Source organism: Symphalangus syndactylus, chromosome 13 (assembly GCF_028878055.3).
Source record: "Symphalangus syndactylus isolate Jambi chromosome 13, NHGRI_mSymSyn1-v2.1_pri, whole genome shotgun sequence".
Taxonomy (NCBI): Eukaryota; Metazoa; Chordata; class Mammalia; order Primates; family Hylobatidae; genus Symphalangus; species Symphalangus syndactylus.
In genome coordinates this window covers 48,238,142-48,265,948 of record NC_072435.2, presented here as the reverse complement: position 1 = coordinate 48,265,948, position 27,807 = coordinate 48,238,142, and the positions used below count along the sequence as shown (strand labels likewise).

General features: G+C 40.4%; 1 protein-coding gene across 1 annotated transcript in view; it reads left to right on the top strand.

The window, feature by feature from the left end:
* The window catches only part of LOC129459381 (zinc finger protein 676-like), a 375,112-nt gene that overhangs the window by 20,446 nt on the left and 326,859 nt on the right, over positions 1-27,807 (top strand). The window contains exons 2-5 of the mRNA XM_055236075.2: positions 623-749; positions 1,239-1,334; positions 11,191-12,639; positions 12,709-12,769. Of these exons, the coding sequence (XP_055092050.1) occupies positions 623-749; positions 1,239-1,334; positions 11,191-12,639; positions 12,709-12,769 (1,733 nt within the window). The remainder of the gene's footprint in view (positions 1-622; positions 750-1,238; positions 1,335-11,190; positions 12,640-12,708; positions 12,770-27,807) is intronic.

The following is a 27,807-nucleotide window of genomic DNA, read 5'->3' as shown; positions in this document are numbered from 1 at the left end:
CATTCTCCTGCCTCAGGCTCCCGAGTAGCTGGGACTACAGGCTCTTGCCTCCACGCCCGGCTAACTTTTTGTATTTTTAGTAGAGACAGGGTTTCCCCGTGTTAGCCAGGATAGTCTCGATCTCCTGACCTCGTGATCCGCCCGCCTTAGCTTCCCAAAGTGCTGGGATTACAGGTGTGAGCCATCGCACCCAGCCCAGATTTTCTGAAAAAATAATCTGCATTAACAAGATCTCCAGTTTATTGTACACATTAACATGTGAGCAGTACTTTCTAACTGAATATGTCTTTTCCATCTGAAAAATGGACACAACTTATTCTGTATGATGTAAATATAGCACTAAAAAATGTACATGTTAGTGTTAATGCCCTCAATTTTATACTTCATCATCCAAAAAAGTATAATCTATACCTTGATGCTGTGGATCTTAGGCCACTCTCTTTTCTCAGAGTTAGAGAATACATTAGAGAATACTTCTGTGCTGAAAGTTATTTATTAAATATATCAGTCACTCCTATAAGTAAGAACCAGTTCTCTTTACTCTTGTTTTACCTTGAGTCAAATTAAAAATTCTGTTCATGGCCACTTGGTAAATATGCGTGTGTGTTTGTATGTTTTTCAGGGAGTGTTGACATTTAGGGATGTGGCCATAGAATTCTCTCTGGAGGAGTGGCAATGCCTGGATATCACACAGCAGAATTTATATAGGAATGTGATGTTAGAGAACTACAGAAACCTGGTCTTCGTGGGTGAGGATAACTTCAATATACAATTCCCTAATATACCCTATAAGTTTCATTTCTCTTTTTTTGTAGAATGGTTTTTGGTAATTTATGCTTTCAGATCTCTGTTTTTTTTTCTTTTTTTAACTTCAAGATTTGTCTATGTAGAAAAGCATTTCAAGATGTTTCATTTTGATCTGAACTTTCCACACTCAGCTGATCTGTGTCCTTCACTCTAGATTAGTGTTAATTTTAGAAATTTAGTGGCATAACATACTGTTGCCCACATCTTAAAATCTAATTGCCACTACCAATTTTTGATTTAGTAGTACCAGGTAGTAAAATTAAGAACTTACAAAATTAAAATATTTCCTAAATATTTAAAATTTTTTGTTGTAAATTAGTATTTTGGAATTAATTTACTAGAATATTCTATTACATCCTTTTTACTGAACACACTACTAAATTGATAATTGGAGAATATTAGCACAATTCATGTTATTTGTAATAAAACAGGTATTGCTGCCTCTAAGCCAGACCTGATCACCTATCTGGAGCAAGGAAAAGAACCTTGGAATGTGAAGAGACATGAGATGGTAGCTGAACCCCCAGGTAGGTGAGAGTGAAAGTGAATACAACAGACGACACAGATGAGAGCTCCAAAGTAGAAAAAAAAAAAAAAAAAAGCCAGTCCTTAAAATGATTTGAAATCTGTGTTCCAAAGGAAATAGTTGATCAACCAGGTTGATCTTGAAGTTCTGTCCTAAAGCATTTCTCATTACAGGTTTGAGTCATGATTCCTGTTTCTCTCATAAAGGCATTTTTGTCAGGCTAATGTATTTTCTTGCTGTCAGAAAATAAGCAAATAAGGCACCATTTATTTTTCCATCTTAGTGATGTCACTCTTCCTGTACATTTTACTATTTATTTTTTTTTTATTAATTTTTGCATACAAAAACAATAAACATTTTCTAAAAATACATACAAACAAAAAGATGCATATCAAACATATTAGGAAGGTTGCACATGGGAAGTCGGGGAATAGAAATGGGGGGTGGGAGTTAAAATAAATGAGAGAGGGACTTTATATGGATCAGTGATAATAACTCAATCCTCTATTTGACAAAGAAGAGGGAGAAGGAAGAGGAAGAAAAAGAAAGTGGGATAAAGGATCAGAAAGGGAAGAAAATAGAAAAAATTAGAGTATGACTCCAGGGTAGACCTGTTTTGTTGTCACTGAGTTGGTTGGTTGGTTTGTCTGTTGTATTCTTCATGTTTCGCCAAGTTGGCCAGACTGGTCTCGAACTCCTAGCCCGAAGTGATCAACCCGCCTCGCCCCCCAGAGTGCCGGGACCACAGGCGTGAGCCACCACGTCCAGCCCCCACATTGCTTCTGGCCTCCGTGGTAGACCTCCCAGACTGAGCGGCCAGGCAGAGGAGCTCCTCACTTCTACCCAGACACAGGGCGGCCGGGCAGAGGAGCTCCTCACTTCCCAGACGGGGCGGCCAGGCAGAGACGCTCCTCACTTCTTCCCAGACGATAGGTGGCCGGGCAGAGGTGCTCCTCACTTCCCAGACGATGGGTGGCCGGGCAGAGGCGCTCCTCACCTCCCAGACGATGGGTGGCCGGGCAGAGGCGCTCCTCACTTCTTCCCGGACGGGGCGGCCGGGCAGAGGCGCTCCTCACTTCCTCCCGGACGGGGCGGCCGGGCAGAGGCGCTCCTCACTTCCTCCCAGACGGGGCGGCCGGGCAGAGGCGCTCCTCACTTCCCAGACGATGGGTGGCCGGGCAGAGGCGCTCCTCACTTCCCAGACGGGGCGGCCGGGCAGAGGCGCTCCTCACTTCCCAGACGGGGCGGCCGGGCAGAGGCGCTCCCCACTTCCCAGACGATGGGTGGCTGGGCAGAGGCGCTCCTCACCTCCCAGATGGGGTGGCCGGGCAGAGGCGCTCCTCACTTCTTCCCGGACGGGGCGGCCGGGCAGAGGCGCTCCTCACTTCCTCCCGGACGGGGCGGCCGGGCAGAGGCGCTCCTCACTTCCTCCCGGACGGGGCGGCCGGGCAGAGGCGCTCCTCACTTCCTCCCGGACGGGGCGGCCGGGCAGAGGCGCTCCTCACTTCCTCCCGGACGGGGCGGCCGGGCAGAGGCGCTCCTCACTTCCTCCCGGACGGGGCGGCCGGGCAGAGGCGCTCCTCACTTCCTCCCGGACGGGGCGGCCGGGCAGAGGCGCTCCTCACTTCTTCCCGGACGGGGCGGCCGGGCAGAGGCGCTCCTCACTTCTTCCCGGACGGGGCGCCCGGGCAGAGGCGCTCCTCACTTCCTCCCGGACGGGGCGGCCGGGCAGAGGCGCTCCTCACTTCCTCCCGGACGGGGCGGCCGGGCAGAGGCGCTCCTCACCTCCCAGACGATGGGTGGCCAGGCAGAGGCGCTCCTCACTTCCCAGACGGGGCGGCCGGGCAGAGGCGCTCCTCACTTCCCAGACGGGGCGGCCGGGCAGAGGCGCTCCCCACTTCCCAGACGATGGGTGGCTGGGCAGAGGCGCTCCTCACCTCCCAGATGGGGTGGCCGGGCAGAGGCGCTCCTCACTTCTTCCCGGATGGGGCGGCCGGGCAGAGGCGCTCCTCACTTCTTCCCGGATGGGGCGCCCGGGCAGAGGCGCTCCTCATTCCCGGACGGGGCGGCCGGGCAGAGGCGCTGCTCACTTCCCAGACGGGGCAGCCGGGCAGAGGCGCTCCTCACTTCTTCCCGGACGGGGCGGCCAGACAGAGGCGCTCCTCACTTCCCAGACGGTGGGTGGCCGGGCAGAGGCGCTCCTCTCTTCCCGGACGGGGCGGCCGGACAGAGGCACTCCTCATTTCCTCCCGGACGGGGCGGCCGGGCAGAGGCGCTCCTCACCTCCCAGACCATGGGAGGCCGGGCAGAGGCGCTCCTCACCTCCCAGACGATGGGTGGCCGGGCAGAGGCGCTCCTCACCTCCCAGACGGGGCGGCCGGGCAGAGGCGCTCCTCACTTCCCAGACGGTGGGTGGCCGGGCAGAGGCGCTCCTCACTTCCCAGACGGGGCGGCCGGGCAGAGGCGCTCCTCACTTCTTCCCGGATGGGGCGGCCGGGCAGAGGCGCTCCTCATTTCTTCCCGGACGGGGCGGCCGGGCAGAGGCGCTCCTCACTTCCCAGACGGGGCAGCCGGGCAGAGGCGCTCCTCACTTCTTCCCGGACGGGGTGGCCGGGCAGAGGCACTCCTCGCTTCTTCCCGGACGGGGCGGCCGGGCAGAGGCGCTCCCCACCTCCCAGATGGGGCGGCGGCCGGGCAGGGGGTGCAATCCCAGCACCCTGGTAGGCCAAGGCACGCGGCTGGGGGGCGGAGGCTGCCGCGAGGCCAGACCACGCCACCGCACTCCAGCCCGGGCAACACCGAGCACTGGGTGAGCGAGACTCCGTCTGTAGTCCCAGTACGTCGGGAGGCTGAGGCGGGCAGAGCACTCGGCGTGAGGAGCTGGCGACCAGCGTGGCCAAGATGGCGAACGCGTGCCTGCAGCGAAAGGAGAAAAGGCAGGCAGTGGTGGCGCGCGCCGGCAGTCCCAGGCAGTCCGCGGCGCGGGCAACAGCAAGCCGAGTAGATTGCAGTCTGGGCCAGAAAGGGAAAAGAAAGAAAGAAAGAAATAAAGAAAAGGAAGGAAGGAAGGAAGGAAAGCAGGCAGGCAGGCTTCCTGTATATTTTTACTTTCTATTTTCTATTTCAATTTTGTCTGTAGTTTTAGATTTAGACATTTAGGACAATATACTAAAATTTACATGTTATGTCTGAAGTGAATTAGATAATTAGTAGACAGACAAAAAGGAAATATAGGCAGGCTAAAAAAGATTACAGGATTTTCACTCACATTTGTCAGCCAGTACCTAAAATATGACATAATTTGTTCCCAAATATTTGTTTTATATATCAGAGGCCCTGACCATATTCTGCAAAATAGATATATTTTTTCTTTATTTAGCAATGTAAGGCTATTTTTTGCTTCTAAATTTGGATTACAGCAGTTTTATTTTGTGTAAGAATAGCATATATTTAAAACTTAGAAATGATCTTATTTATTAAAATGCTTATTTATCAGTTTGTCATTAGAATCTTCTGTTTATGATTATACTGCATTTTATCTGAAACTTTTACTGCATTACAGTGCATGCCAATGATTCAAAATAGCCACCTTCAATGATTACACAGTTATAGTAAAATATTCCAGTTATCTACACAAATTCTTTGTTAATGCTACATCAAGTTATGTACCAGATTTTATGAGTAAACATTTATTATTATTTTGTAGTTTCATATTAATGTGTTTTTTCAGTGTAGGTTTCTTAACATAAGTTTATTGTGTTTTTTTGGTTTTACAATTTTAGACAATTTGCAATTCTGTTTTTACATGTAAGTCGGTGTGGGGTTTAAGAGATAAATCAGCCATATCTCTATTACAATCTGATTATGTGTGTGTGTGTGTGTGTGTGTGTATCTATAAATATGACCCCAATTTTGGTTATGGCTAATCTTGTATGTATTTTTTCTTAGCCGATTTTTAATGGTGGCTTTATCTTATCTAAATGAGTAGTCATGGAAATAGTCTTATTTTCACCTTGTGTTTAATAATAAACATATTTCCTATGTGTGAGGGAAACACTTTTGTGACTTGAAGGTAATTTTTGGAAAGATTTATAATTCTGGATCTTCTTCAGTTATTCTTCTAAAAACAATTGTACAAACATATAACCTAAAATTTACCATCTTAAATCTATTTAAATGTACGTTTCATGGCCAGTCATGGTGGTGGTTCATGTCTGTAATCCCTGGATTTTGGGAGGCCAAGGCAGGAGGACTGAGCCCAAAAGCTTGAGAACATCCTGGAAGACATATGGAAACCTCATCTCTGTAAAGCATTTTAAAACATAGCCAGACATGGTGAAGTGGTCCTGTCTGCTTGGGAGATTGAGGAGGGAGGATTACTTGAACCTGGAAGTTTGAGGCTGCAGTGAGCCATAATTGTGCCATGCACCCCAGCTTGGGTGACAGTAAGACCCTGACTCAAAAACACTGTACATTTCAGGCATGTTAAGTGTATTTACATTATTTTATAAAAGACTTCTAGAAATTTTACAGTACACATTAAACAACTACCAATTTTTCGCATTTCCTGGCACTTTTCAAATACCATTCTCTTTTCTGTTTCTAAGAGTATAACTGCTTTATATATCTCATAAAATCTCTGTTTGTGGCTGGCTCATTTTATTTTGCATGAAGTCATCAAGATTTACCTTTATAGTTGTTAGAATATTTCCTGCTTTTTTTCAAACTGAGTAATATTTTGGCATTTTTGTATTTCAAATTATATCTGCTGAATGATTTGGTGACCGAAATTTCCCTTGCTTTTACCTACTGGCTTTTAGTAGCAATGCTAAAATAAATGTGGGTATGCAAATGACTCTTCGTGTGACCATATATGTGAGAGTTTATATATGTGCTGCATTCTATTTTATTAGTCTACTTTTTCACCTTTATACTCATACCAAATTGTTTTAATTCTGTAGCTTTGTAATGTGTTTTGAAATCAGCAACTGTAATGCCTGCAACATTGTTTTGTTTCGTTTTTAATATTTTTGGGTACTTTATTATCTGTAGAGATTCTGTATACTCGAGGGAGTTCTGTTTCTATTTCTTCAAAAATGCAATGAGAAATTTGAAAAACATTGCATTAAATCTGTAGATTGTATTGAGCAGGATGGACATCTTTACAATGTTACCTTTTTCAGCCTTTCACAAGAGCATGCTCAAGAGTGTGTTGTTTAATTTCTATATATTTGTTAATTTTTCAGGTTTTTTTCTCTTGTATACTCATTTTGGTGATAGAAAGTGATTTATAAAATTTCAGTTTTAAAAAATTTGATATGACTTATTTTCTTTTTTTTTGTAATAAGAGGAGGTCTATCAAGGAAAATGTTGTTTATTGAGAACCATGTGTGTCCTGGTGTTGAGGAGTGTTTTCTCTACCTTTGTTAGAAATAATTGTCTTATACTGCCTGGAAGTCCTGTATCCCCTTACTAATATTCTCATTTAATTTTTATTACGGAAAGTGCAGTGTCGAAATATCCTACTATAATTATGTTGCTCTCTATGTGTCTCTGTTACTCTGTCAATATTTGCTTTATATGTTTGGGGCCCTAATGTGAGATACACACACACACACACATACACACACACGCACACACAAAGATGTATATACAAATTTGTCATAGGTTCCCAGTGAGTAAATCTAAAGTGGTTTTTTTTGTTTGTTTGTTTTTGAGACAGAGTCTCACTCTGTGTCCCAGGCTGGAGTGCAGTGGTGTGATCTCGGCTCACTGCAATCTCTGCCTCCTGGGTTCAGGTGATTCTCCTGCCTCAGCCTCCTGAGTAACTAGGATTACAGGTGCCCGCCACCATGCCTGGCTAATTTTTGTATTTTAAGTAGCGTCAGGGTTTCACCATGTTAGCCAGGCCAGTCTCAGACTCCTGACCTCAAGTGATCCACCCGCCTCAGCCTCCCAAAGTGCTGGGATTACAGGTGTGAGCCACCATGCCCAGCCTAAATCTGTAAGTTTTAATGTCCTTTTTTTGTCTCCTTGGAGTTTTAACTTCAAGTACATTTTGTAAAATATGACAGTTTTTGACTTAAGATGTAGCTTGCATAATATTATCTTGATTTCTTCTGCTCTCATTTGATTAATATTTGCATGAAATGTATTCTTCCATCTTGCCCCTTTTAGTGTTTTTTATCATTAGATCTCTACTGACTCTTGTAGAAAAAAAAAGTTGGATCTTGGTTTTAAAAATTTTTAATAAATCTATTGAAAGTATGTCTCTTGAATTGAAAGTTAATTTTATATATACATTTAAGTAATTGTCTGATAAAGACTTACTGTTATGTTTTTAATCATTTTATTTGATTCTTTCATCTTTGTTTCTCATTTTCTCTCTTTGTGTCTTTTTGATTTTTGTATTGATATGCTTTTACTTATTTCTAATTCACTTTTGTATATTTGTACAGATTATTTTTTTGTGGCACCCTGGGGGTTCCATAAAACTTCTATAAGAAACAACAGTATATTTTTAATTTGGTATAAAATAAACCTCAGTTGAATAAAAAATTCTTCCTGATTACATCTGCCTTGAAATTTGTCATTGATGTTGCTAATTATGTTTTTACATTGTATATTCATTAACAGATGTTTATAATTTCTGTGCTTTTATTTTTCAAAATTTAGAGAATAATTTAAAATGTTTTCTGCACCATTATGATAATGCCACAAGATTCTGTTTTTATGTATGTGTATATCTTTCCTGGAAAATAATGTATTTTTATATGATTATATGGTTTTTTTTTTAATCCTTTTACTTTCAGTTTAAGGAACTGCTTTCATCATCTTTTGTATGTAGGGCATATGCAGTGCTAATATACTTTTTCAGAATTTGGTTGTTTTGGAAGGGTTTTTCTTTTTATTTAGCAGGACAGATTTGTTGATAGTATTATTCTCACTTGATACCTTTTTTTTTTTTCAGGACTTTATGTCACACAGTATCTTTCTGACCTGCAAAATTTTTGTTGATAATTCACTGGTTATATCATATGACTATGTTTGTAAATGACACATTACTTTTATCTGGCATCTCCTAAGACTTTCTTCTTGTCTGTGATTTTTGAAAATGTGCTTAATATGTATTTATTATAAATATCTGTGTGTGTATCCTAATTTGTTTGTTGAACTTCATTTTTACATCATTTTTCTTTTAGGATTTTCCGATTGTTTATTTTTCTGTTTTTTTACCACCAAATTGTTTTTTTTTTAAATATTTTGATATTCTTGTTTTTATTCTCATTTTTGTGATTTTCTACAGTGGACTGTGTTCCTGTTTCACTCATTGGATATTATTCAATTTATTAGTGTTTAAAATGTGTACATCTTTTTTATGGTTTCTTTCTGAAATTTATATAATATTTTTGATGAAATTATATTGGCCTGTTTTGTATACATTGTAATCTTGGATTGAGAGTTGGACATTTAAAAAAGCTACCTGTCACAGTCTTTAAAATGTTTTTTTTTTCTGACATAGTCTGAAAACAATTATCTTGGCTAGAGATTCTGGGAGTCTCTCAAACATGTTCTTAGGATGTGCCTTGTCTAAAATTTTGTGTTTAGTTTTTAGTCAGAGGAGTTTATTCGTGTTTCTTTTTTTTTTTTTTGAAACAGAGTTTTGCTCCTGTCACCCAGGCTGCAGTGCAATGGCATGGTCTGAGCTCACTGCAGCCTCCACTTCCCCAATTCAAGTGATTATCTGGTCTCAGCCTCCCACTTAGCTGGGATTACAGGCATGTGACCCCATGCTCAGCTACTTTTGTATTTTTAGTAGAGACAGGGTTTCACTATGTTGCCCAGGCTTGGTCTCAAACTCCTGACCTCAGTTGATCCACCCACCTTGGCCTCCCAAAGTGCTAGGATTGCAGGTTTGAGCCACCACACTCCTTCTTAATAACCAATAATCACTTGCTATAATTGTTTCCTGTCTGTAGTACCACCGTCTTTTGCTGCTGTAAAGCTTAACTTTCTTATTTATTTATTTATTTACTTCATTATACTTTAAGTCCTAGGGTACATATGCACAACGTTCAGTTATGTTACATAGGTATACATGTGCCATGGTGGTTAATGCTATCCTTCCCCCAGCCCCCACACCCCGACAGTCCCCATTGTGTGATGTTCCCTACCCTGTGTCCAGGTATTCTCATTGCTCAGTTCCCACCTGTGAGTGAGAACATGCGGTGTTTGGTTTTCTGTCCTTGTGATAGTTTGCTCAGAATGATGGTTTCCAGCTTCATCCATGTCCCTGCAAAGGACATGAACTCATCCTTTTTCATGAATGCATAGTATTCTGTAGTATATACGTGCCACATTTTCTTAATCCATTCTATCATTGATGGACATTTGGGTTGGTTCCAAGTCTTTGCTATTGTGAATAGTGCTGCAATAAATATACGTGTGCATGTGTCTTTACAGTAACATGATGTATAATCCTTTGGGTATATACCCTGTAATGGGATGGCTGGGTCAAATGGTATTTCTAGTTCTAGATCCTTGAGGAATTGTCACACTGTCTTCCACAATGGTTGAACTAGTTTACAGTCCCACCAACAGTCTAAAAGCGTTTCTATTTCTCCACATCCTCTCCAGCACCTGTTGTCTCCTGACTTTTTAATGATCACCATTCTAACTGGCATGAGATGGTATCTCATTGTGGTTTTGATTTGCATTTCTCTGATGGCCAGTGATGATGAGCATTTTTCCATGTGTCTGTTGGCTGCATGAATGTCTTCTTTTGAGAAGTGTCTGTTCACATACTTTGCTCACTTTTTGATGGGGTTGTTTGTTTTTTTTCTTGTAAATTTGTTTTCTTTGTAGATTCTGGATATTCGTGCTTTGTCAGATGGGTAGATTGCATAGATTTTCTCCCATTCTGTAGGTTGCCTGTTCATTCTGGTGGTAGTTTCTTTTGCCATGCAGAAGCTCTTTAGTTTAATTAGATCCCATTTGTCAATTTTGGCTTTTGTTGCCATTGCTTTTGGTGTTTTAGTCATGAAGTCCTTGCCCATACCTATGTCCTGAATGGCATTGCCTAGGTTTTCCTCTAGGGTTTTTATGGTTTTAGGCCTAATATTTAAGTCTTTAATCCATCTTGAATTAATTTTTGTATAAGGTGTTAGGAAGGGATCCAGTTTCAGCTTTCTACATATGGCTAGCCAGTTTTCCCAGCACCATTTATTAAATACGGAATCCTTTCCCCATTGCTTGTTTTTGTCAGGTTTGTCAAAGATCAGATGGTTGTAGATGTGTGGTGTTATTTCTGAGGTCTCTATTCTGTTCCATTGGTCTATATATCTGTTTTGGTACCTGACCTTTTATCTCAGCAGCCTCAAACTGTCATTTGAAAGAATACCACTGTTTCTTGCAGAACTTTTATGCAATGAGACACAGGAACCAGTGTCTGTAAAAGTCCCTGCCATTGAGGAATAAAGATGTATAAGCCATTATTTTACTTGTCTTTTAAAAATGAAACCAGGAGTTGGCAATTTATTTCTAAAGTCACTATGTTATATAGGGAAGCAAGAAGACCTGCATTGGGTAAATGTAACAGACTTTTCTTTCTTCTATGTGGCTCTTTGCATTGGGCTCACCTGGGGCACTGCGCACACTTAACTTACTTTAATTTTTCACAAATGTAATTTGTTCTGTATGCTTTTGTTACATTTATATGTCTGTGAAAATGTTAGAGCGTGTAATATTTTGCTGTGCCATCTTGTGATGTAGTTTGTATAATTTTATAGGTTAGATTTGTAAAGTATATTCATCTGAGTCTAGTAAGTGAAGTAATTTATTATTTTTATTTCTTTCAGTTGTATGTTCTTATTTTGCCCAAGACCTTTGGCCAAAGCAGGGCAAAAAAAATTATTTCCAAAAAGTGATACTGAGAAGATATAAAAAATGTGGACGTGAAAATTTACAGCTAAGAAAATACTGTAAAAGCGTGGATGAATGTAAGGTGCACAAAGAATGTTACAATGGAATTAACCAGTGTTTGACAACTACCCAGAACAAAATATTTCAATGCGACAAATATGTGAAAGTCTTTCATAAATTTTCAAATTCAAACAGACATAAGATAAGACATACTGGAAAGAAATCTTTCAAATATAAAGAATGTGAAAAGTCATTTTGCATGCTTTCACACTTAGCTCAACATAAAAGAATTCATAGTGGAGAGAAACCCTACAAATGTAAAGAATGTGGGAAAGCCTATAATGGGGCCTCAAACCTTTCTACACATAAAAGAATTCATACTGGAAAGAAACCCTACAAATGTGAAGAGTGTGGAAAAGCCTTTAACCGGCTCTCACACCTTACTACACATAAGATAATTCATACTGGAAAGAAACCCTACAAATGTGAGGAGTGTGGCAAAGCTTTTAACCAATCTGCAAACCTTACTACACATAAGAGAATTCATACTGGAGAGAAACCCTACAAATGTGAAGAATGTGGCAGAGCTTTTAGCCAGTCCTCAACCCTTACTGCACATAAGATAATTCATGCTGGAGAGAAACCCTACAAATGTGAAGAATGTGGCAAAGCTTTTAGCCAGTCCTCAACCCTTACTACACATAAGATAATTCATACTGGAGAGAAATTCTACAAATGTGAAGAATGTGGCAAGGCCTTTAGCCGGTTCTCACATCTTACTACACATAAGAGAATTCATTCTGGAGAGAAACCCTACAAATGTGAAGAATGTGGCAAAGCTTTTAAACAATCCTCAACCCTTACTACACATAGGAGAATTCATTCTGGAGAGAAATTCTACAAATGTGAAGTATGTAGCAAAGCCTTTAGCCGGTTCTCACACCTTACTACACATAAGAGAATTCATACTGGAGAGAAGCCCTACAAATGTGAAGAATGTGGCAAAGCTTTTAACCTATCGTCACAACTTACTACACATAAGCGAATTCATACTGGAGAGAAACCCTACAAATGTGAAGAATGTGGCAAAGCTTTTAACCAGTCCTCAACTCTTTGTAAACATAAGGTAATTCATACTGGAGAGAAGCCCTACAAATGTGAAGAATGTGGCAAAGCTTTTAACCAGTCCTCACACCTTACTGCACATAAGATAATTCATACTGGAGAGAAACCCTACAAGTGTGAAGAATGTGGCAAAGCCTTTAACAACTCCTCTATTCTTAACAGACATAAGATGATTCATACTGGAGAGAAACTCTACAAACCTGAAATTTGTAACAATGCTTGTGATAACATTGCAAACATTTCCAAACATAAAAGAAATTGTGCTGGTGAGAAATCATAGAAATATGAATGTGACAAAGACTTTAAATGGTTATCACACTGGATTGTAGGTAAGGTAATTCATTCTGGAGAAAACTTCTACAAGTGTGAACAATGTGGCAAAACTTACACAATGCTGAAACCTTATTGCACATGAAAGCCTTTATACTTGAAGATAAATGTACAAATATAAAGAAAGTAAAAAAGTGATTAATATCTGTGCACATCTTATTCAACATCAGAGAGTTTATACTTAATAGCATTAAAAGTGCAATTACTGTCAAAAGAGTCTTCAGAAAATACAAGCATTTAAAGTGCTGAAGAGGATTTATTTTGAAGACAAACATTACAAATATAAGCAAAGTTGTGGTAACTTTACTTGGAACACAGATCTTGTATTCATTTTGTATTAGAGACAAACCCTGAAGCAATTGCTCAAACTTTGTTCAACATCAGAGAATTTATATCAAAAACCCTGTAAATGTAATCAATTTAGAAAAAAAATTTATTCAAAAACTACAGGTTAGAGTTCATATTAAAATATATTTTTGCATATACAGTAAATAAAAAACTTAATTCAATGGTAAGTCTATGTAAATATCAGAGAATTTACATTAGAAATATATAAGGCACTGACACTTCAGACTTTACACTGAATCAGAGTTCTGAGTTTAGAAAATAATCCAAAACTAAACTTGGTAGAAAAATTATTTGTTTATATCTTTAAAAGAGTAGAAAGTTTTTTGGAGAGTTACAAGTATACTTTTTTTTTTAGAAAGATTACAGATTTTTTAAAAAGTAAATAACTCTCAAATTACTTCATACAAATAATGTAATTAACTCAAATTATTTCATGTTAATGTTATAATTAACTCTCAAATTACTTTGTGCTAAAGAAATTAGTTTCTTTTTCTTTTTCTTTTCTTTTTTTTTCTTTTGAGATGCAGTCTTGCGCTCTCGCCCCCCAGGCTGGAGTGCAGTGGCACGATCTCAGCTCACTGCAACCTCCGTCTCCAGGGTTCAAGTGATTCTCCTGCCTCAGCCTCCCAAGTAGCTGGGATTACAGGTGCACACCACCATGCCTGGCTAAATTTTGTATTTTTAATAGAGCCGGGGTTTTGCCATGTTGGCCAGGCTGGTCTCAAACTCGTGACCTTAGGTGATCCGCCCAGCTTGGCCTCCCACAATGCTGGGATTACAGGCGGTAGCCACTGCACCTGGCTCATGCTGTTTCTTTATAACATTGCATTCATATGTGAAAGCATGTGACCAAAAGATATGAGAGATTATTTTTTATTAGGTGAGCATTTATGACCTCTCCTGTGAAAGAGTAAGGACATTAAAATGCATGATGAAAATCTAAGTAAAGAGGTTCTTTGTGATTCACTTGCAGTATTGAGTGATGCACGAGGTAGGTGTTCAGAGTAATATTCTGCATTATATTGAGAGACAAATTTTTAGTTTTAGTTAAAATTAAAAATAAATTAGTATATTTTTTACTAATTGTACTTTTATGGAAAAAATGCAGTACATGTTAAAAATTTTAGATTATGTGTGAACTTAATTTCTTAATTCAACATTTTTAACAGTTTAAATATTGTGCATTCAGTCAAGTCACATTATTCCACTTACTTTAACCTAGTCCACCTTACTCAAGGGTGTAGGTAAAAGGTGGTAACAAGGCCGGGTGCGGTGGCTCATGCCTGTAATCCCAGCACTTTGGGAGGCCAAGGCTGGTGGATCACCTGAGGTCGGGAGTTCAAGACCAGCCTGACCAACATGGAGAAACGCCATCTCTACTAAAAATACAAAATTAGCCAGGCATGGTGGTGCATGCCTGTAATCCCAGCTACTCGGGAGGCTGAGGCAGGAGAATCACTTGAACCCGGGAGGCAGAGGTTGCGGTGAGCTGAGATCATGCCATGGTACTCCAGCCTGGGTGACAAAGTGAGACTCCCTCTCAGTAAATAAATAATAAATAAATAAAATAAATGGTGGTAACAATACACTATTTGGTAAAAGAATGCACTAACATCTCTAGTACTAATTTTTTTTCCAGTGGCTTTAAACTGCAAATAAGGAATGTTTCTGTAGGTAAAATTTTTATTTATTTTTTCCCATTTAAATTTACTTTTGTTAGTTTTTTCAGGCACATAATATTTATGTTATATATGGCATGTTCTGAAAAGAGGCATACAATATATAATAATCACATTAGGGTAAATGAGGTATCCATCACCTTTAGAATTTATTTTTTGTATTATGAACAGTTCAATTGTACAGTTTTAGTTTTTTAAATATACGATTGTTATTGACTACAGGGTTATTTTTATAATAATAAAAATTATATGCAAGTATAAAATTTACACATTTCTGAGTCGTGAATAAATACTTAAAAATAATTTCTTGTATGTTTTTCTTTGAATGTGTGGCCTCTCTGCTTGCAAACACTTACAGGCTTTTTAGTTTTGATTTACATAGAGTTAAATATACACATCTATTAGCCTAAATATAAACCTTAGGTGTAAGAAGATTATGGATTGTGTTCAAGTATGAGTTTGTAACTATTTTCAGAATAATATTGGAACAAGACATCATTTTATAAGGTGTCTAATTTTCTTTTTGTTTTGTTTTTGTTTTTGTTTTTGTTTTGAGACAGAATCTCACTCTGTTGCCTAGGCTGGAGTGCAATGGTGTGATCTCCGCTCACTGTAACTCTGCCTCCTGGGTTCAAGCAGTTCTCCTGTTTCAGCCTCCCTAGTAGCTAGGACTACAGGTGCAGGCCACCATGCCTAGATAATTTTTGTATTTTTAGTACAGATGGGGTTTCTTCATTTTGGTCAGGCTAGTCTCGAACTCCTGACCTGAGGTGATCCACCTCAGTCTTCCAAAGTACTAGGATTATAGGCGTGAGCCACCACACTTAGGTGTCTACTTTTCTAGAAAACAAAAATCCTCAAAAATGAATGCAAATCTGTACTCTGTATTGAATTTTACTGTACAATCTTACGGCTTATGGTTCAGAATCTTGCCAAATTCTCTTGTTTTTACTTGCCTGGTACTCATGCTAGACCCATAACTTTCTTGCTTCTGATATATATTTGTTGTTTTATAGTTTATGAGGTGTTCATTTTGTGAGCTGCTGTGTGATTATAAGAATGATTTTAATGAAATTTAGTTATGGGCCGGGTGCGGTGGCTCACACCTGTAATCCCAGCACTTTGGGAGGCCGAGGTGGGTGGATCACTTGAGGTCAGGAGTTCAAGATCAACCTGGCCAAAATGGTGAAAGCTCATCTCTACCAAAAATACAAAAATTAGCCAGGCATGATGGCATGCTCCTGTAATCCCAGCTACTGGGAGGCTGAGGCAGGAGAATAGCTTTAACCCGGAAGACAAAGGTCACAGTGAGCCAAGATTGTGCCACTGCACTCCAGCCTGGGCGACAGAGCAAGACTCCATCTCAAAATAAAATAGATTTAGTCATGTACACAAAATAATTTTTAGCTGTAATTCTAAAATTTGTGCATTAAATTATATTTTATTTAGTTGGAACATTCCATTTCTTTTAATTGGAGAACCCTATATAAGCCTACTTATGTTATTTTTTTTTCACTTTTTGTGATGGATGTAAGTAAATTTATTCATTAGGCCATTTGTTCAGGTAAGTTCTAGGGAAGCTTCATAAGTCATGAGAATGTTTTTATACATAAATGTAGCAACCAAACATGACAGTGCTTGCTGTATAACAGATGCTCCATAATAAGGCATAAATACTCCTGTGAAACTTGCAACTTCATGTTCAGAGGTGGAAAATATCAAAGGTAAACAATTGATTTTTCATGTGGCGAGTACTTTTTTTTCAGGCTGCAAGGCTGAATTTTGCTGAATTTAAAAAGAAGTTCTGCTTCATTTATTTTCTAATTATCTTAAGTTTTGTTTGTCTTCTTATATGTATTCCACCCATGTATGCATCATAGTCCTTCTTTTTCTGTGTTATGGCTGCAGTTTTCCCACTGTTTTCTTCATGCCATGTCATTTCACATGGTATTTTGTGGGTTTTGATGAGAACTTTGGTATTTTTTAATGGACTGAAAAAATGGTTTTAACTGGAGAGTTTGCTTATCAATATAACTTTCAGATCAGTTAATTAAGATAAAAGGCATACATGTCCACAGGCGAGAGGATTAAGTCAGTTAGCATGGTGCTTCTTTGTAAAAAGAAAAAATATTGTTAGAAAAAGAGTCTTACTAGATTCTTACCCAAAGTGTGACAAATGTAAAATTTCCTAGAAAATATAGAAATCAGAATTTTAGAGAGTTTATCATAAGTGAACCATATTAAATTATTATTTTTTAAGACAGAGCCTCACTCTCCCCCAGGCTGGAGTGCAGTGTCACAATCTGGGCTCACTGCAACCTACATCTTCCAGGTTCAAGCAATTCTTCTGCCTCAGCCTCCCAAGTAGCGGGGATTGTAGGCACCTGCCATCATGCCTGGCTAATTTTTGTATTTTTGTAGAGACAGAGTTTCACCATGTTGGCCAGTCTGGTCTCGAGCTCGTCATCCACCAGCCTCGGCCTCCCAATGTGCTGGGATTACAGGCATGAGCCACCGCACCCAGCAAAGAAAACTAATTTATGTGAAAGAATAAAAGCCCAAATAGCCAAGGCAACTTCAGAAAAAAAAAAAAAAAAAAAAAAAACCTGGAGGCCTCCTATTACCTGATTTAAAATTGTACTACAAGCTACACTAACCAGTATTACATGGTTCTGGTATGAAAATATACATATAGATCAATGGAGAAGAAGAGAAAGCCCTGAAATCTACACTTTTACAACCAAGTTAATTTTCACAAAGCCCACAGAAATTAACAAAGGGAGCCGGGCGTGGTGGCTCACACTTGTAATCCCAGCACTTTGGGAGGCCGAGGCGGGCAGATCATGAGGTCAGGAGATCGAGACCAGGGTGGAACCCCGTCTCTACTAAAAATACAAAAAAATTAGCCTGGCGTGGTGGCAGGCACCTGTAGTCCCAGCTACTCAGAGAGGCTGAGGCAGGAGAATGGCATGAACCCAGGAGGCGGAGCTTGCAGTGAGCCAAGATCGCGCCACTGCACTCCAGCCTGGGCAACAGAGCGAGACTCCGTCTCAAAAAAAAAAAAAAAGAAAGAAATTAACAAAGGGAAAATAACTTCCTATTTAGTAAGTAGGGGCTGGACGCAGTGGCTCATACCTGTAATCCCAGAACTTTGGGAGGCCAAGGCTGGTGGATCATGAGGTCAGGAGTTCGAGGCCAGCCTGGCCAACAGGGTGAAACCCTGTCTACTAAAAATACAAAAATTAGCAGGCGTGGTAGCAGGCACCTGTAGTCCCAGCTACTTGGGAGGCTGAGGCAGAAGAATCACTTGAACCTGGGAGGCAGAGGTTGCAGTGAGCCAAGATGGCGCCACTGCACTCCAGCCTGGGTGACAGAGTGAGACTTTGTTTCAAAGGTAATAATAATAACAATAAATGGTACAGGGAAAACTGGTTATATGCAGAAAAAAGTGGACTCCTACATCTTTCCATATAGGAAATATGTCAAGATAGATTAAAGACTTATCTGTGAGTCTTCAAGCTACACAAATCCTAGAAGAACATTTAGAAAGGACTATTCTAGACACTGGCCTCTGGAATGAATTTATGAATAACATCTTAAAAGTGAGTGCGACAAAAATAATCAAAATTTGCATCTAATTAAACTAAAGAGCTTCTGCACAGCCAAAGAAACTATCAACAAAGGAAACAGACACCCTACAATATGAAATATTTGCAAAGTGCATACAACTGATTAATATATCGAATCTATAAGAAATTTAATTTGACAAAGCAGAAAATATCGACACTTCTCAAAGGAAGACATAAGAGTTGCCAATAAACATTCAAAAAATGTTTAACATCTGTAATCATCAGAGATGTAAATCAAAATGACAATATGATACCATTTCACACCAGTTAGAATGGCTGTTATCATAAGTCAAAAAATAACATGTTGAAGTTGTGGAGAAAGAGCTTTCTGTTTCAACTTCATCCTGACTTCAGGAGAAACGGGTGCCTATAAATCTTAGATTGGATAAGAAAAATGAGGTACTTACAGACTGCAATACTATGCAGTCACAGAAAAGAATGAAGTAATGTCCTTTGTGGCAACATGAATGCAGCAGAAGGCCATTAATGTAAGCAAATTAACAGAGATCAGTAAAACAAATACCACATGTTCTCACTTATATGTGGGAGGTAAACATTGGGTGCACATGGAAACAAAGATGAAAACAATAAACACTGGGAATTCCAAAAAGATGGAAGAAGAAAGGGAGACAAACATTGAAAAACTACTTATCAGGTGTACTGTACACTGCTTAGGCAATGGAATAGTTAAAGTATCCAAACTTCAACACCATGCAGTATACCTATGTTACCAATCTGCAGGTGTATTCCCTGAATCTAAAATAGAAATAACAAGATGTTTTGTGGTATAATGAAATGTTATATTTCTGTAGTTCCAAGTTAATAGTTGGAATTAGCAGTGAAAGACAGAATTATTTACTCCTTAAGGCATAGGGGTAAATGTTTCTATACCCAGTCTCCCCACATTTTGTAAGCTATCTTCTCTGAAAGCTCTTGGCCTATAACCCAAGATGTCTTTTATTCTCAAGTGTGCAGTTAAAATAGATCACTCTGGATTTAAGGGAGGTTCCAAGATGGCCAAATAGGAACAGCTGCAGTCTACAGCTCCCAGCATGAGTGACACAGAAGGTGATTTTCTGCATTTCCAACTGAGGTACTGGGTTCATCTCACTGGGACTTGTTGGACAGTAGGTGCAGCCCACGGAGAATGAGCTGAAGCAGGGCAGGGCATCACCTCACCCGGGAAGCGCAAAAGGTTGGGGAATTCCCTTTCCTAGCCAAGGGAAGCCGTGACAGATGGTACAGGGAAAATCGGGACACTCCTACCCTAATACTGTGCTTTTCCAATGGTCTTAGCAAACGGCACACCAGGAGATTATATCCCGTACCTGGCTCGGAGGGTCCCATGCCCACGAAGCCTCACTCACTACTAGCACAGAAGTCTGAGATCAAACTGCAAGGCTGCAGCAAGGCTGGGGAAGGGGGGTCCATCATTGCTGAGGCTTCAGTAGGTAAACAAAGTGGCTGGGAAGCTCAAACTGGGTGGAGCCCACTGCAGCTCAAGGAGGCCTGCCTGCCTCTGTAGACTCCCACCTCTGGGGCCAAGGCATAGCCATACAAAAGGCAGCAGAAACTTCTGAAGACTTAAACGTCCCTGTCCAACAGCTTTGAAGAGAGTAGTGGTTCTCCCAGCACAGAGTTTGAGATCTGAGAATGGACAGACTGCCTCCTCAAGTGGGTCCCTGACCCCCAAGTAGCCTAACTAGGTGACACCTCCCAGTAGGGACTGACTGACATGAGGATATGGCCAGGTACCCCTCTGAGATGAAGCTTCCAGAGGAAGGATCAGGCAGCAACATTTGCTATTCTGCAATATTTGCTGTTTTGCAGCCTCCACTGGTGATACCCAGGCAAAGTCCAATAGACCTGTAGCTGAGGGTCCTGACTGTTAGAAGGAAAACTAACAAACAGAAAGGGCATCCACACCAAAACCCCATCTGTACGTCACCATCATCAAAGACCAAAGGTAGAAAAAACCCACAAAGACGAGGAGAAACCAGAGCAGAAAAATTGAAATTTCTAAAAACCAGAGTGCCTCTTCTCCAAAGGAAAGCAGCTCCTTGCCAGCAACGGAACAAAGTTGGATGGAGAATGACTTTCACGAGTTGAGAGAAGAAGACTTCAGACAATGGGTAATAATAAACTTCTTCGAGCTAAAGGAGGATGTTCCAACCCATCACAAAGTAGCTAAAAACCTTGAAAAAAGATTAGACGAATGGCTAACCAGAATAAACAGCATAGAGAAGACCTCAAATGACCTGATGGAGCTGAAAACCATGGCACGAGAACTACATGATGCCTGCACAAGCTTCAGTAGCTGATTTGATCAAGTGGAAGAAAGAGTATCAGTGATCGAAGATCAAATGAATGAAATGAAGTGAGAAGAGAAGTTTAGAGAAAAAAGAGTAAAAAGAAATGAACAAAGCCTCCAAGAAATATAAGACTATGTGAAAAGACCAAATCTACATCTAACTGGTGTACCTGAAAGTGACGGAGAGAATGGAACCAAGTTGGAAAACACTCTTCAGGATATTATCCAGGAGAACTTCCCCAACCTAGCAAGGCAGGCCAACATTTCAAATTCAGGAAATACAGAGAACACCAGAAAGATACTCCTCGAGAAGAGCAACTCCAAGACAATTGTCAGGTTCGCCAAAGTTGAAATGAAGGAAAAAATATTAAGGGCAGCCAGAGAGAAAGGTCGGGTTACCCACAAAGGGAAGCCTATCAGACTAACAGTGGATCTCTCTGCAGAAACTCTACAAGCCAGAAGAGACTGGGGGCCAATATCCAACATTCTTTTTTTTTTTTTTTTTTTGAGACGGAGTCTTGCTCTGTCACCCAGGCTGGAGTGCAGTGGCGCGATGTTGGCTGACTGCAAGATCCGCCGCCTGGGTTCACGCCATTCTTCTGCCTCAGCCTCCTGAGTAGCTGGGACTACAGGTGCCCGCCACCATGCCCAGCTAATTTTTTGTATTTTTAGTAGAGATGGGGTTTTACCGTGTTAGCCAGGATGGTCTCGATCTCTTGACCTCGTGATCCACCAACCTCAGCCTCCCATAGTGCTGGGATTACAGGCGTGAGCCACCGCGCCCAACTCAACATTCTTAAAAGAATTTTCAGCCCAGAATTTCATATCCAGCCATGCTAAGCTTCATAAGTGGAGGAGAAATAAAATCCTTTACAGACAAACAAATGCTGAGAGATTTTGTCGCCACCAGGCCTGCCTTACAAGAGCTCCTGAAGGAAGCACTAAACATGGGAAGGAATAACCGGTATCAGCCACTGCAAAAACATGCCAAATTGTAAAGATCATCAATGCTAGGCAGAAACTGCGTCAACTAACGAGCAAAATAACCAGCTAACATCATAATGACAGGATCAAATTACAAGATTAACCTTAAATGTAAATGGGATAAATGCTCCAATTAAAAGACACAGACTGACAAATTGGATAAAGAGTCAAGACCCATCAGTGTGCTGTATTCAGGAGACTCATGTCACCTGCAGAGACACACATAGGCTCAAAATAAAGGGATGGAGGAAGATCTACCAAACAAATGGAAAACAAACAAAAAAAGCAGGGGTTGCAATCCTAGTCTCTGATGAAACAGACTTTAAACCAACAAAGATCAATAGAGACAAAGAAGGCCATTATATAATGGTAAAGAGATCAATGCAATTAGAAGAGCTAACTATCCTAAATGTATATGCACCCAGTACAAGAGCACCCATATTCATAAAGCAAGTCCTTAGAGACCTACAAAGAGACTTAGACTCCCACACAATAATAATGGGAGACTTTAACACCCCTCTGTTGACATTAGACAGATCAACGAGACAGAAAGTTAACAAGGATATCCAGGAATTGAACTCAGCTCTCCACCAAGCATATCTAATAGACATCTACAGAACTCTCCACCCCAAATCAACAGAATATACTTCTCAACACTACATCGCACTTATTCCAAAATTGACCATATAGTTGGAAGTAAAGCACTCCTCAGCAAATGTAAAAGAACAGAAATTATAACAAACTCTCTCAGACCACAGTGCAATCAAACTAGAACTCAGGATTAAGAAACTCACTCAAAACCGCTCAACTACATGGAAACTGAACAACCTGCTCCTCAATGACTACTGGGTACATAACAAAATGAAGGCAGAAATAAAGATGTTCTTTAAACAAATGAGAACAAAGACACAACATACCAGAATCTCTGGGACACATTTAAAGCAGTGTGTAGAGGGAAATTTATGGCACTAAATGCCCACAAGAGAAAGCAGGAAAGATCTAAAATTGACACCTTAACATCACAATTAAAAGAACTAGAGATGCAGCCGGGCGCAGTGGCTCACGCCTGTAATCCCAGCACTTCGGGAGGCCGAGGTGGGCAGATCACAAGGTCAGGAGATCAAGACCATCCTGGCTAACACGGTGAAACACCGTCTCTAGTAAAAATACAAAAAGAAAATTAGCCACACGCGGTGGCAGGCACCTGTAGTCCCAGCTACTCAGGAGGCTGAAGGAGGAGAATGGTGTGAACCTGGGAGGCAGAACTTGCAGTGAGCTGAGATCATGCCACTGCACTCCAACCTTGGCGACAGAGCGAGACTCCGTCTCAAAAAAAAAAAAAAAAAAACTAGAGAAGCAAGAGCAAACATATTCAAAAGTTAGCAGAAATCAAGAAAGACCTAAGATCAGAGCAGAATTAAAGGAGATAGAGACATAAAAAACCCTTCAAAAAAATCCGTGAATCCAGGAGCTGGTTTTTTGAAAAGATCCAAGAAAATTGATAGACCACTAGCAAGACAAAGAAGAAAAGAGAGTAGACCCAATAAAAGATGATAAAGGGGATATCACCACAGATCCCACAGAAATACAAACTAACATCAGAGAATACTATGAACACCTCTACACAAATAAACTAGAAAATCTAGAAGAAATAGATAAATTCCTGGACACATGCACCCTCCCAAGACTAAACCAGGAAGAAGTTGAATCCCTGAATAGACCAATAACTGGCTCCGAAACTGAGGCAATAATTAATAGCCTACCAACCAAAAAAAGTCCAGGACCAGAGGGATTCACAGCCGAATTCTACCAGAGGTACAAAGAGGAGCTAGTACCATTCCTTCTGAAACTGTTCCAATCAATAGAAAAAGAGGGAATCCTCCCTAACTAATTTTATGAGGCCAGCATCATTCTGATACCAAATCCTGGCAGAGACACAGCAAAAAAAGAATTTAGACCAATATCCCTGATGAACATCGATGCAAAAATCCTAAATAAAATACTGGCTAAATGAATCCAGCAGCACATCAAAAAGCTTATCCACAATGATCAAGTTAGTTTCATCCCTGGGATGCAAGGCTGGTTCATCATACATAAATCAATAAATGTAATCCATCATATAAACAGAACCAAAGACAGAAACCACATGATTATCTCAATACATGCAGAAAAGACTTTTGACAAAATTCAACAGCCCTTCATGCTAAAAACTCTCAATCAACTAGGTATTGATGAGACGTATCTCAAAATAATAAGAGCTATTTATGACAAACCCACAGCCAATATCATACTGAATGAGCAAAAACTGGAAGCATTCCCTTTGAAAACTGGCACAAGACAGGGATGCCCTCTCTCACCACTCCTATTCAACACAGTGTTGGAAGTTCTGGCCTGGGCAATCAGGCAAGAGAAAGAAATAATGTGTATTCAAATAGGAAACGAGGAAGTCAAATTGTCCCTGTTTGCAGATGACATGATTGTATATTTAGAAAACCCCATCACCTCAGCCCAAAATCTCCTTAAGCTGATTAGCAACTTCAGCAAGGTCTCAGGATACAAAATCAATGTGCAAAAATCACATGCATTCCTATACACCAATAACAGACAAACAGCCAAATCATGAGTGAAATCTCATTCACAATTGCGTCAAAGGGAATAAAATACCTAGGAATCCAACTTACAAGGGATGTGAAGGACCTCTTCAAGGAAAACTACAAACCACTGCTCAATGAAATAAAAGAGGACACAAACAAATGGAAGAACATTCCATGCTCATGGATGGGAAGAATCAATATCATGAAAATGGCCATACTGCCCAAGGTAATTTGTAGATTCAATGCCATCCCCATCAAGCTACCAATGACTTTCTTCACAGAATTGGAAAAAACTAAAGTTCATGTGGAACCAAAAAAGAGCTCGCATTGCCAAGACAATCCTAAGCCAAAAGAACAAAGCTGGAGGCATCACGCTACCTGACTTCAAACTATACTACAAGGCTACAGTAACCAAAACAGCCTGGTACTAGTACCAAAACAGAGATATAGAGCAATGGAACAGAACAGAGCCCTCAGAAATAATACCACACATCTACAAGCATCTGATCTTTGACAAACCTGACGAAAACAAGAAATGGGGAAAGGATTCCCTATTTAATAAGTGGTGCTGGGACAACTGGCTAGCCATATGTAGAAAGCTGAAACTGGATCCCTCCCTTACACTTTATACAAAAATTAATTCAAGATGGATTAAAGACTTAAATGTTAGACCTAAAACCATAAAAACCCTAGAGGAAAACCTAGGTAATACCCTTCAGGACATAGGCATGGGCAAGGACTTCATGACTAAAACACCAAACGCAATGACATCAAAAGCCAGAATTGACAAATGGGATCTAATTAAACTAAAGAGCTTCTGCACAGCAAAAGAAAACACCATCAGAGTGAACAGGCAACCTACAGAATGGGAGAAAATTTTTACAATCTACCCATCTGACAAAGGGTTAATATCCAGAATCTACAAAGAACTTAAATTTACAAGAAAAAATCAAACAACCCCATCAAAAAGTGGGTGAAGGATATGAACAGACACTTTTCAAAAGAAGACATTTATGCAGCCAACAGACACATGAAAAAATTCTCATCATCACTGGCCATCAGAGAAATGCAAATCAAAACCACAATGAGATACCATCTCACACCACTTAGAATGGCAATCATTAAAAAGTCAGGAAACAACAGGTGCTGGAGAGGATGTGGAGAAATAGGAACACTTTTACACTGTTGGTGGGAGTATAAACTAGTTCAACCATTGCAGAAGACAGTGTGGCGATTCCTCAATTACCATTTGACCCAGCCATCCCATTACTGGGTATATACCCAAAGGATTATAAATCATGCTGGTATAAAGACACATGCACACATATGTTTATTGTGGCACTATTCACAATAGCAAAGACTTGGAACCAACCCAAATGTCCATCAATGATAGACTGGATTAAGAAAATGTGGCACATATACACCATGGAATACTCTGCAGCCATAAAAGAGGATGAGTTCATGTCCTTTGTAGGGACGGGGATGAAGCTGGAAACCATCATTCTGTGCAAACTGTCGCAAGGACAGAAAACCAAACACTGCATGTTCTCACTCATAGGTGGGAATTGAACAATGTGAACACTTGGACACAAGATGGGGAACATCACACACCGTGGCCTGTCGCGGGGTCGGGGGAGTGTGGAGGGATAGCATTAGGAGATATATCTAATGTAAATGATGAGTTAATGGGTGCAGCATGCCAACATAGCATATGTATACATATGTAACAAACCTGTACGTTGTGCACATGTACCATAGAATTTAAAATAATAATAATGTCAGGAAACAACGTGCTGGAGAGGATGTGGAGAATTAGGAACACTTTTCACTGTTGGTGGGAGTTTAAACCAGTTCAACTATTGTGGAAGACAGTGTGGTGATTCCTGAAGGATCTAGAACTAGAACTACCATTTGACCCAGCCATCCCATTACTGGGTATATGCCCAAAGGATTATAAATCATGCTGGTATAAAGACACATGCACACATATGTTTATCGCGGCACTATTCACAACAGCAAAGACTTGGAACCAACCCAAATGTCCATCAATGATAGACTGGATTAAGAAAATGTGGCACATATACACCATGGAATACTATGCAGCCATAAAAAAGGACGAGTTCATGTCCTTTTTAGGGACATGTATGAAGCTGGAAACCATCATTGTGAGCAAACTGTCAGAAGGACAGAAAACCAAACACCACATGTTCTCACTCATAGGTGGGAATTGAACAATGAGAACACTTGGACACAGGGTGGGGAACATCACACACCGGAGCCTGTCGTGGGGTGACAGCAGGGGGAAGGGATAGCATTAGGAGATATACCTAATGTAAATGATGAGTTAACTGGTGCAGCACGCTGACATGGCACATGTATACATATGTAACAAACCTGCATGTTGTGCACATGTACCATAAAACTTAAAGTATAATAATAATAATAATAATAATGATAAGGTCAGGAAACAACAGGTGCTGGAGAGGATGTGGAGAAATAGGAACACTTTTCACTATTGGTGGGACTGTAAACTAGTTCAACCATTGCGGATGACAGTGTGGCGATTCCTCAGGGATCTAGAACTAGAACTACCATTTGACCCAGCAATCCCATTACTGGGTATATACCCAAAGGATTATAAATCATGCTGCTATAAAGACACATGCACAAGTATGTTTATTGCAGCACTATTCACAATAGCAAAGAGTTGGAACCAATCCAAATGTCCATCAATGATAGACTGAATTAAGAAAATGTGGCACATATGCACCATGGAATATGATGCAGCCATAAAAAAAGGATGAGGTCATGTCCATTGTAGGGACATGGATGAAGCTGGAAACCATCATTCTGAGCAAACTATCACAAGGACGGAAAACCAAGCACCGCGTGTTCTCACTCATAGGTGGGAATTGAACAATGAGAACACTTGGACACAGAGTGGGCAACATCACACACTGGGGCCTGTTGTGGGGTATGGGGAAGCGGGAGGGATAGCATTAGGTGATATATCTAATGTAAATGACGAGTTAATGGGTGCAGCACACCAACATGGCACATGTACACATATGTAACAAACATGCATGTTGTGCACACGTACCATAGAACTTGAAGTATAATTTTAAAAAAAGATGACTCTATATCTGTATTTTTTATGTATTAATTATACACTGGACTATATAATTTGTTACTCTTTTCGAGGAAAAGTGGCAGGTGATTAAATCACTTTTCTTTTTTTAAAGAATGAACCATTTTTGAAAATATGAGGCTGTGAAGATCATGCTAAATTACTGAGTTAACAAGAGAAAATATTTTTCTTAAAAAAAGCATAGAAGTCTTATGACCATAGCTGAAGAATGATGAAACAGAGATTGTGTGTTAAAACCACACTGCTGCAACCATTCCATCACAATCATTCTCAGGAAAAAACAATAATGGGTCAGAAGGAATTTTTAGAATTTTTTTTGATTCTATATTTGCTTCATTCTTTTTCTTTTTTCTTTTTATGTGATGGAATTTCACTCTTGTCACTCAGGTTGGAGTGCAATGACAT